Source organism: Hemitrygon akajei, chromosome 20, assembly GCF_048418815.1.
Source record: "Hemitrygon akajei chromosome 20, sHemAka1.3, whole genome shotgun sequence".
NCBI lineage: Eukaryota > Metazoa > Chordata > Chondrichthyes > Myliobatiformes > Dasyatidae > Hemitrygon > Hemitrygon akajei.
In genome coordinates this window covers 62538066-62549469 of record NC_133143.1, presented here as the reverse complement: position 1 = coordinate 62549469, position 11404 = coordinate 62538066, and the positions used below count along the sequence as shown (strand labels likewise).

The following is an 11404-nucleotide window of genomic DNA, read 5'->3' as shown; positions in this document are numbered from 1 at the left end:
TCACAATTAACATTTGCTGAAACAATTGTTTTCACAGTATCCCGAAATCGGATATATTGCACCATCAGTTCAGCCACTAAACATTTAAACAGGCAACATGCAGTAAATAAAGATTGAAAAGTGAGTTGATGGTTGTTTTGGTGTATTTTAAATACTTATTGGAGTTCAATTTATGCGTTAAATTGCCCTTTAGAATGATAAATTTTAAATTAAAAAATACAATACAAAGGCACACCTAAATCACTTCAGTCCTCTTTTGCAAAAAAGGTTATGCTACAGATCACATTTTTATGATACTGTTTATTATATTTGTATGCTGCATTATGATATAAAAAAATTCGGTTTCATGGCCTGTATTCTTTATAGCCTATCACCGTTCTGGGATTTTGTAACGTGGGGAAATCCTTCTGAAAATTCAAAGTAGGAAACGAGGAAGAAAATATGTTGGCCCCTTCAGACCCTCTTTATAAAATAAACACGGAAACAATAGTCCTTGTAATTCTTTATTGTTTAAAATCCACAGCGAATCAGCGGTAGGCAACTTTCAGATTCGAGAACTCGTAGACAACTGCCTCAACAGATCAGTTAAATTGGTTTACTTTACATGATACTCGCTTGGCCCAACGAAGCGCTCTGTGAAAAGCCCCTAAAATCACCTTGCAGTTCGAGAACCATGTGGATATATATCCTTGCCATCAGGAGAGTCGTCCACTCTCACCAATGCAAATCACCCAGGATAATTTCAAACATCAGCTACTATGACAAAAAAAGGAACGCATCCGATCAATTTTTTGGTCTCCAAACATGACTCTGAAGTGGAGTTGCTCAGTTACCCATCATATAATCCCATCCCATTGTGGCTTGTTAGCGTCTGACACCAGGGTTCTATGATGAGGATATTATCATACATTTACTATTAAAATCTCAACTATACACGTACACGACTAGAATATTCTCATCAGCCTAGGACACACTCGCCAGAGGACGAAGGTAAGATTATTATAATCCATTATGGGTAAATGTGTAAGATGTTGTCCTGCAGGAATGCGATGGAGCTTTCAAAACAAGGTCCAGTCATCCAGATACCCGACATTTCCGTTCATGTTGAAACCCTTCTTTCAAGAAGGAAAAGTGTGCACATTTGGAAGATATGTGTGTATACATGCTTCAAGCTATTGTCTTATCTCGTTAAAGGAACCTCTTCCCTCTGGTCTAGGGACACTGCAGCAGCCTTGCTCAGCACAGAAGGTGTGAAGGTGAGGAATGTGTCAGTTCTGGAGGTTGATGCACATGTGAAGTCAGTTCCTGCCGGTCTTGCTGGCACCCCGTTCGATTGGCTGCTGTGGCAGGTTAGGCATGAGCAAGGGCTACTCCCGGCGCTGCCAAGTCCATGGTTGTTGGCAGAAGGATATAGAGAAGGGTGTCTGAACGCACACAGCAACTCCGGCCGAGGGTAAGGGTGGGAAAGAACTCTGAAGGTGTCCAGGGGTCTCAGAGGAGCGCTGAAGGGGCTGGTCGCCGAGGCTGATGCTGCAGACATGCCCATATGAGGGTAGTAGTGGAGAGGTACATGTGATGGAAAAGGGTAGGGCAAATTGCCTGCTGCCGCAGCGTGGCTCATCATATAAGTGTAAAAAGTAGGATCGGCGGGATGCGGCCAGGTCATCGCCAAACGCTGTCTCTTGTCCTTCATTCTGCGATTTTGGAACCACACCTTCAAAAATGATTCACATAGAAAGAATTAGATTCATACAGTCATCGTTCAACTTGTCTTGAAAAGTACAAAACGGTTTTTGTCTCTCTCCACCCGAAGAGTACAGATGCCCCTGTATTTACATTCCTGATTTTGTTCCTGTAGGCGGAATGTCACTTGTCCTATTTGTATCTGAAATAGCAAATTAGTTTAGATTCTCAGTGCAAGAATAGTTAATGATATAAAGATGGAATATTTCATAAACTGTAAACGAAATATGCAAAGCGCTGTCGTTCAGCGATCCCTACACTGTCAGGCCGAACATTACTCCTTGTAAATTTATGATCCAGGTTTTACTAGGCTATTCTTTGGCACACCGATATTTCATTTTTGCAGATATGAAATTAGGTTCAAAATTTGCCGTTCGGATCGATACTCCCAAAGTACGGAGAAAGGTACCCATAAAATTGAACTATACCGCCATTTTTATCAACAGTTCGTGTGTTTATGAAAAGTGAAAGCTTTCCGTATAGAAAGTCCTCCAGTGACTCTATATACATTGGCGTTAACCCGTTGAGAGCTGCTGTGTTACACTCTGCGTTTCAAGCTCCCTACAACCCCCCCCCCAAAGCAATCTGCAAACCGTTAAGATACAGCCTGCAAAATGCAACACAGAGCTTGCCAAATTATGGTTTATTAAGCATTGTCTCTTAAAATATAGAAACTATCCGAAGGAGTAAAGATAGCGACTGACTTTTATCGTGCGTTCAAATATGAAAGCACAGCATCTGTTTTCATCATCCTTGTCACTCATATGAATTACTTTCTCTTTTATACCTCTAAAATTCATCTTTACATAATTCTTGTCGAGGAGATTTTACTTAACATTGCTCAGTCTAGATTTATGATTTTAAAATCATTCCACCTTTTCCCGTAACAAGTATTGTGTATGTTCCTCGTTTTAATGTATTTCGTTTTGTTACCTTCAAAGTAGAGTGCGTCGCAAGTAAATAATGTTATGGCTTAACTCATAGTAATAATGGTGGTGAGCATTCTAATTGGTTGCATCACCGTCTGGTATATAGGGGCCACAGCACAGGATCAGAAAACGCGGCAGAAAGTTGTAAACTCAGCCAGCTCCTTCATGGGCACTAGCCTTCCCAGCATTGAGGACATCCTCAAAAGGCAATGCCTCAAAAAGGCGGCATCCATCATTAAGGACCCTCATCACCCAGGACATGCCTTCGTCTCATTACTACCATCAAGGAGGTGGAACAGGAGCCTGAAGACACACGCTCAATGTTTTAGGACCAGCTTCTTCCACTCCATCATCAGATTTCTGAATGGACAATGAACCCGCGTACACTGCCTCACTTTTCTTCTTGTATCTTTTTGCACTACTTATTAATTTTAAATATATATATATTACTTATTATAATTTTTAGTTTTATTATGCATTGCCATGTACTACTGTCGCAAAACAACAAATTTCATAACATATACCAATGATATTAAACCTGAGCACCCGTTATTTCAATATACAGAATGTATATTTACATTACCAGTACCGCACAAACAGCCGCTTTCTAAGGCAATGTGTTTACTTTGTTGTTAATGAACTGATTTGTAACAGCTTTGTTTGAATTTCTCAGCAATCTTCATTTAGCTTAGATGGAGCAAATTGTTTAAAACTAATGACAAATTCTACCGCTATTCATATTGCTTACAATCGCGATTAGGTTAGACATTTCATTCTGCACGGTCTCCGATCACCTTGATAGTGGTTTCAGGCAAATTTAAAGCCGCTGCTAACTCGCATCTCCTCGGTCTGGAAACATAATTCTCTCGGTAGAACTCCTTCTCTAGTCTGGCGATCTGCTCTCTGGTGAAAGCAGTTCGGTAGCGGCGCATCTGATCGGCCCCACCGCCGCTTATCAGGCTTTGAGAGCCGGATACTTTGGGAAGTTCTGCTCCACCGTTACTGTCCATCGGATCGGATGAATGTCCTGAAACGACAGGCCAGAACTAAACAGGTTACAAAAGCATCAACGCAAAAACAGCAATGTAAAACCAACGAGACATGTCCTCTCACAATTCCACATTCATACAGTTCATCTAACTTTAATTTGCGACAAAAAATGTTATATCCCTTTGGAAGGTAAAGACAGGTCAAGAGTTGAACCCATTTTTAAAGCAGTTCTAATACCGAAAACTAGACTTAACGTCATACCTAAATTCTGTACACCAGAATGATCTGAGAGGTGAGCCTTTCTTTGTACCTTGGTTGGCCTGTTTTGGTTGTCTCACCGGAAGAACCCAACACAACCAACTCCTGGATTTATAAACTGGTTACGCAAAATGTAGAGATAATTCTTGAGCTCGTTTGAAATGGGCTCCTTTTTCTCTGTTTCCCCTGCCTTGAATGTGACTATAAAGTGCATACCGGCTGCTTACTGACTGTGGCGCTTTCATATGCGCCGGCTCCCATTGAAGCTCATCTGTAGACACCTATTTCCGAGCTGGCGCCGACAAGACCCTTGGAAAGTGACAATTTGAAGACTCGCAAGGTGTTAACTCCTATGAACCCGGGATTCAATAATGATTTTACGGTCTTTAAACGAGTTTCCGTACTCCATCAAGAAACCAAATAAAATGGCAATGAGTTCCTCGCTCTTCCAATCTATTGTTTTTCGCTTTTGGTCTCAAGATTTTACAGAACTGTTTTTATAATAGCAAAAGTAAAGGCAATCGTGTTGTTAACAGTAAGACGGCGACTAATGAAAGGACCTCATTAAATAGCACATATAAATAATTTGTACGATTTTTAACAGAAATAACAATAAAATATCATTCGTACCAGCATTTCGAACAATTGTCAGGTACAAATTTAATTCAGTGATTCACTTCTGGATTTTGCATTTTCTAATATAAACACGCAGCAATATAATTGCTGGGTACAGTAGCCTATCTTAAAAATAAAACACTTTAAAATGAATCCAAGTTTACACAATATACTTTAATATTATTAGTGCAACTTCTCTACTAGAACTGAAAACGATTATTACCTTTGTTTGCCTGGTTTCCCTGATTTCCCGGTGTACGGTTTGGGGTGCAACTGACATCTATTTCGTCATAATAATCAGACTCTGTTTCCGGACTGTTTTGGACTGAGAGCGATTTACATTTTGCTGGGCAGCCGTCCGATGATGGCTTGTCCGGGACGGGGAGTCTTGAACCCGGTCTCATCTGAGTGTTAACGTCGGTTCTGGCATCGATCTCCTCGTTTCCGCTCTCCAGTGTCATAGGGGCCGACCCGGGGCTCAAACAACTCCTGTGGACCACGTTTTCAGGGGACTCGTTTATTGGGCTTCCAGCTGCTCCTGACAAATTCGGCAATCTCCTGCCAACTGGATTGCCAGTCTGACCTCGCTCCATCAGCAGCAGAATCTCCTTCCTTGATTCCATTGTACGCAGATCTGAGATCAAATCAGAGCCGGCAGAGAAACACAAGCAAGAGGACACAGTTCAAGGGAACACGGGGTGGGGGGCGGTGGTAGGGGGGGAGGAAAATCGGAGATATAATGATGACCTTCTGATGTGAGCTCACCACTCGGAAGCACGGCGGGTCTGGGAAGGATCACCATTGCCTGTTCTCTCTAATCTGTCATTCTTATGCTGTAATCGTCATTAAAGTACCCGGGTGACGCCAACAAACTGATTACAACCGCTTTACAAGGAGATAACGCCCGCCACCGTGAAGATGAAAGGGAGCCTCAGCTTCTCGCTGTTGTCTACACGCAAGTGTATGGAGAGGGAGGAAGTGTGAAACGTACTGAACCTCTCCCACAAATGAGAGAGTCGACAACATTACAACACCCCAGGGGAGATGAAAACAAGGACATCATCTCAACTTTCCTTTAGCACTACTATGTATAGCCAACCCCGAACGCATCGTTTACAAAATTATTAAACGCAATCTCGTTTCAGTGGAATAAAAGCGTTACTAATTCCGTTACTGAGCTTTCATTTCAGCCTCTGGAATATCTGCATTATAGACAACTACTGCAACTTTAAGCGTATAAAATTATACAGATTATTAGATTCGCGGGGACACTGTAATCATGAATATACATAAGTAAAACAAATCCTCTTCCTCTCTGACGGGATTTGTATTGTTCATAAAATTTGCACATGATCTTCAAGCCTCTTCCACTTCCACTGCAATGTTGTAACAAAACCTCATCAGCTGAGGACCGATTATTACATAAGGCTGCAGGTACGCCGTATTAGGGCACAGGATTCCTTCGGAATATTGGAGTATTTACATATCGTAGAAATTGAAGTTACTGTATATAGAATGGAAGTCATCATCAATGCATCAGAGATAAACTCTATTAGCGACTGTTTACGATTCTACATCTTGTGTCTTCAGACATAAATAATGGGTTTATTCTTTGAATTTCATTTCTTACTAAGATGTCTGACTGCAAATAGCATAGCGTTAACGTTTAAAAAAACATTATTTGGGTCACTCTGAATTTTTAATCGTCGTTTCCCCGTAAGTCCATTGCTGTAATGAAGAGGCTCCCCTATAACCAAATCCGCTCTGGATTTCTTTTTATGTACAGTAGTTTATATGCTTTGCGTTATGGCTTGCAGTTATCGAATGTTTTCTAGAAATAGTAACTTCTATAGGAAATATTAATATGTATTATTTCCAGCTAAAATAAATAAACTCTAAGACATGTCATTCTTAACGATTTCAGTAGGAATGAGATGAAAACGAGAGCAAATGAAGATGATCCAGTATTATTTTGACAGCCATTAGCTATTATCGGTTGAGAAAGTCTTTGTGGCAAAGCTGATCGGCGATGAAAGAACATATCCCAATTGTAAACAGGTCACTACAGGCCAAGTGACGTATGGACGCCATCTAAGGGGATGGTTTAGAAGCGTCAGTCCAGCGGAGAGTAACGCACTCCAAGATCAATGAGTAATTAAGTAGTTTATTGTCACGGGAAAGTAGATTCTATTATTGTTGCATAGAGATGGCTTAATGAATAATCCCCAAAAAACATTAAGAAATTAAAATTTCAAGCCTGGAGCAAAAGGTGTCAAATTGACTAAGTGGTTTGTGGGAATGTTTTAAAGTTTTTAGAAAATAGATATTTCTGCAATTTCAATAAAGTGATCATGACCCCATTGCTTTCATTTTAGACAGCCATGTTATTATTCTGTTGTGAAGCCCCGACCACATTTTAACAACTATTAAATAGCGTATAATGTGCTTTAAAATACTCTGCTGTACAAAAATGCAAGTTATTTCTTACTGCCTTTGTTAAAAGTGAGATTTTCTTTAGAGCGAAGTCCTAGCCAAAACTAGATAGATTGGCTACAAGCAGAAATGGGGAGTAGCAGTTAAAAAGAACAAGGACTTTGGGAACCTGTACTTTACTAAATCTACTTGTACAATCACAAAAATAAAATTACCTGGCTACAAATCAGAAATACTACAAACCAGCAGGTCGAGCAGCATCAATGGAGAGGAATAAACAGTCAATAGTTCAGGCTGAGGTCATGATGAAGAGTCTTGGCCCGAAATATGGTTTATTGCATTCCACAGATGCTGTCTGACTTGCTGAGCTCCCCCAGCATTTTGTGAGTGTTACTCTGGATTTCTAGCATCTGCAGAATCTCTTATGTTCAAGAAATGCTACAGAGAATGACTAGAAAAACTGAGATTGTTGGATATGACACATCTCACTGTATGATTCAATGTACATGTGATAAATAAATGAATCAATCTGAATCTGATTGTTCTTTGGAGCATAGGATGTTCTGTTACAAAGAAAGGGTAAGACGATTGAAATGTATATAATTACAGAGGGACCCAGATAGGGTTAATTGGAAGGGCCTATTTCCACTAGCAGAGAGTTCATAAAATAGGAATATGAGTTTAATTTATTTATTTATTGACTTAGACATGCAATGTGCTAAATGTCCTTCCGGCCCAACAAGCCGCACCACCCAGCAGCCACCTATTTAATACTAGCCTAAATACCAGACGATTTACAATGGTCATTTAGTCACCTAATTGGCGCATCTTAGGACTGTGGGAGGAAGCTGGAGCACCCAGAGAAAACCAATGCACTTCACGTTAAAGTAACTGGTAAAAGAATAAAAGGAGAGATGAGAAAAATGGTTTGACCCGGAGGGAGGTAGAAGACTGAAAGACATGGCGTAAAAGGGGAAATTCTCCTTTCTTTTAATAAGTCTGCAGGTTACTTGGGGAGTAAGGAACCTTGTACCTTTTGGTGGAAAGTGTGGTGAATGAAGCTGTGATGCAGGATGGCTGATGGTTGGGGAGCAAGACCCACAAAGGGAGGACTTATTTATTTATATTTATTCAGATACAATGCAGAATAGGCCTTCTGGTCCTTTGGGCCTCACTGCCTAGCATCCCCTGATACTTGGGTAATAGGCCTTAATGAAGGATTGGAAATGTAGGCTGTGCCCACTCCCTACCTCCCTAGCTAGCAGATCTTCAGACCAAGGGTCACACCAGAATAACAGATAAATACCCTTTTTCCAAAGGTCACCCTTTGGCAGAAACATACAACCTTGTAAATTGTGTGGGCTACCACTCTTCATGGCACATGGATGATAGAAAAATGGAGGGCTGTGTAGGAGGGAAGAGTTAGATTGATCTTAGAGTAGGTTAAAGGATTGGCACAACATCTTGGGCCAAAGGGCCTGTACTGTGCTGTAATTTTCTATGTTTAATGCTAAGGGCTGGTGGGAATAAGACTGAGGGAGGGCAGGAAGAGGTTAGGGGATGATAGTGGTCACGAAAGGAGAGGAAATTCAAGGATGCAAAGGATAGAGAGGGGTCCATCAAGGGAAGTAAGGGGTGAAGCAGGCAGTGGTCAAGATCATTTGTGTTTGAGCTTGCCAGAAGGTGTGTGAGACGGACTTCTTTATGCAAATCTGCTTGCATGTTCATGTACAACTAGCCTCATTTTCATTCATCTTGGACCCATTTGCTGATTGTCAAGACCATGTGGTAGCCACTTCATATTAAAGGAATTCACTAGCAGCTATTTTGCACTGCTTAGTACGACTTGAAGTGTCAGGGCAAATAGAAATAGATTTGAATGCTGTTCCACTCTCACAGTGCTGTCAGATGCTCTGACATTGACGTTATTGCTTGGACTGTGACAAGGTAAGAATTAAGGTCTACACAAGGAAAAGCATTTTTGTTCTGTGCTGTACATGACTAAATATGTACTGTGCTGGAATCTGGAATGCACTGTCTCCAGATGTGATAGAACAGTTCCATTGTTCAATGCACACAAAATTTTGGAGGAACTCAGCAGATCAGGCTGGATCTATGGGGGGTAATGAACAGTTAATGTTTTGGACTGAGACCCTTCATCAGGACTGGAAAGGAAGGAAGTAGAAGCCAGAATAAGAGGGGACAGTGTATGAGCCCACAGGAGTTTGTGTCTTTGCCAATGAATGAAAACAACCTGACCTAATCCCACCTCTCTCCTCTCTTTGCTCTTGAGCAAGCTCCTGGGACTAAGGACAACTTGCTTCCTCTCCAATTTTGTGTGATATGATGAAGGGCCTTGGCCCAAAACATTGGCATTTATTCCTCTGCATAGATGCCACCTGAGCTGCAGAGTTCCTCTGGCATTTTGTGTGTGTTACTCTGTGAGCTCTGAAGTGACAAACAAGTTGATGTGGCCCCGAAAGCAAGTAGAAGGTGCATTTATGTCATATACAGGGTAAGGATTTCATTGTGGCCTTTTAAATGGGAATTGGGTAAATATATGGTGGAGGAAATCTTTACAAGAATATGAAGAAAGGACTGATTGTGAAACTAGATGTGTGCACCACTACCGTAGCACTAGAGGTATCTCCTATTAAAGGCACAGATTGGCTATGACATTCCATTGTCCTTAAGTATGCCAACTCAGTTTGTGAACATCTGACAAAAAGAGTGTCTGAGGATCAGGACTTCAGTCCTGTCAAAGAGTTCATGGCCTACAAGGCCATGATCTTTACCCTCCTCTACATTATAGAGACCTGGAGTACCAGCAGCAAGTACCGCAAACCACTGGAGAGAAGCCAGCAAAACTGCTTCCAAAAAGGTTGACACAAAGTTTGGGGGTGTTGTGGATAGGGTGGAGTGCTGTCACATTGATAGGATGCAAAACTGGGCTGAGAAGTGGCAGATGGATTTCAACTGAGATAAGTGTGGGGTGGTTCATTTTGGTAAGTCAAATAGGATGGCAGAATATGGCATTAATCGTAAGACTCTCAGAAGTTTATCTTGGGTTCTGAGTCCATAGGACATTCAAAGTTGCTATGCAGGTTGACCCTGTGGTAAGAAGGCATACAGTGCATTGGCCTTTTTCAACCATGGGATTGAGTTTAAGAGCCGAGAGGTAATGTGGCAGCTATATAGGACCCTGGTCAGACCCCACTTGGAGTACCGTGCTCAGTTGTGGTCACCTCACTGCAGGAAGGATGTGGAAACCATAGAAAGGGTGCAGAGGAGATTTACAAGGATGTTGCCTGGATTAGAGAGCATACTTTATGAGAATAGGTTGAGTGAACTCGACCTTTTTTCCTTGCAGCGACGGAGGATGAGAGGTGACACGATAGAGGTGTACAAGATAATGAGAGGCATTAATCATGTGAATAGTCAGAGGCTTTTTCCCAGGGCTGAAATGGCTAGCACGAGCCACTATAGTTTTAAGGTGCTTGGAAGTAGGTACAGAGGAGATGTCAGGGGTAAGTTTTTTCTGCAGAGAGTGGTGAGTGCATGGAATGAGCTGCTGGTGTCAGTGGTGGAGGCGGAAACAATACGGTCTTTTAAGAGACTCCTGGATAGCTACATGAAGCTTAGAAAAATAGAGGGCTATGGGTAAACCTAGGGAGTTCGAAGGTAAGGACATGTTCAGCACAGTTTTGTGGGCTGAAGGGCTTGTATTGTGCTGTAGGTTTTCTATGTTTCTAAACTAACCAATTCACTTGCAGGATAATTGAAAGAACATCATCATCATCTTCTCCCATGAAAATATTGCCATCTCTAAAGTTTTATTCTTTATTCTAAACTCCATCAACTGAGAGATTTCCAGGTGGATAAACAAACTGATTCAAGGATGCTTTCAAAGTCTTTTTAAAAATATCTAACATCCCACCCACTTGTATGAACTTAATCATGACTTCTCAAAATGAATGACCATTGAGATGGCACTGAGAAGTGTGAGACCATTTTTCAGGAACACGCAGAAGATTAACATAAAAGGCACCATCTCTCAAACTATCTACTTGCTTGCAGAGCCTGTAGTTCTCAGTCGACTTGTTCCTCATTGCAGAACCCACAGAACTGGCGAGGAAGCAAGTTATCCTTAGTCCCAGGGACTGCTTAAGAGCAAGAGAAAAAGAAAGTGGGATTAGATCAGGTTGTTGTTTTTTAAGTGACACAGTCACAAATGAGCAAATAATTTCCTGTGTTGTAGATGTTCAGTGATTCTATTGATTGGCGGTAAGACCACATTGTTCATTATTTATGCAACTAAAATGTTTGTGAAAAGAATTTTAATAAACTTACAGAATGGTCAATGAAGTTCGGGTGAGGTAAGTGACATGTAAATAAAGTGTAATGTATACAGAAAAGGTTGTTGGCTACAATATACC

The 11404-nt window shown here is 41.2% G+C and overlaps 1 protein-coding gene across 1 annotated transcript; it reads right to left on the bottom strand.

Annotated features, from left to right (window-relative positions):
* Window positions 1-520: 520 nt before the first annotated feature.
* On the bottom strand, window positions 521-5158 carry LOC140713997 (homeobox even-skipped homolog protein 1-like). The gene is made up of 3 exons (XM_073024671.1): window positions 4759-5158; window positions 3467-3699; window positions 521-1714 (listed from the first exon to the last, which is right to left on the bottom strand). The coding sequence occupies exons 1-3, from the start codon at window positions 5156-5158 to the stop codon at window positions 1181-1183; spliced, it is 1167 nt and encodes a 388-aa protein (XP_072880772.1). The 3' UTR covers window positions 521-1180.
* Between the last annotated feature and the right edge of the window lie 6246 nt (window positions 5159-11404).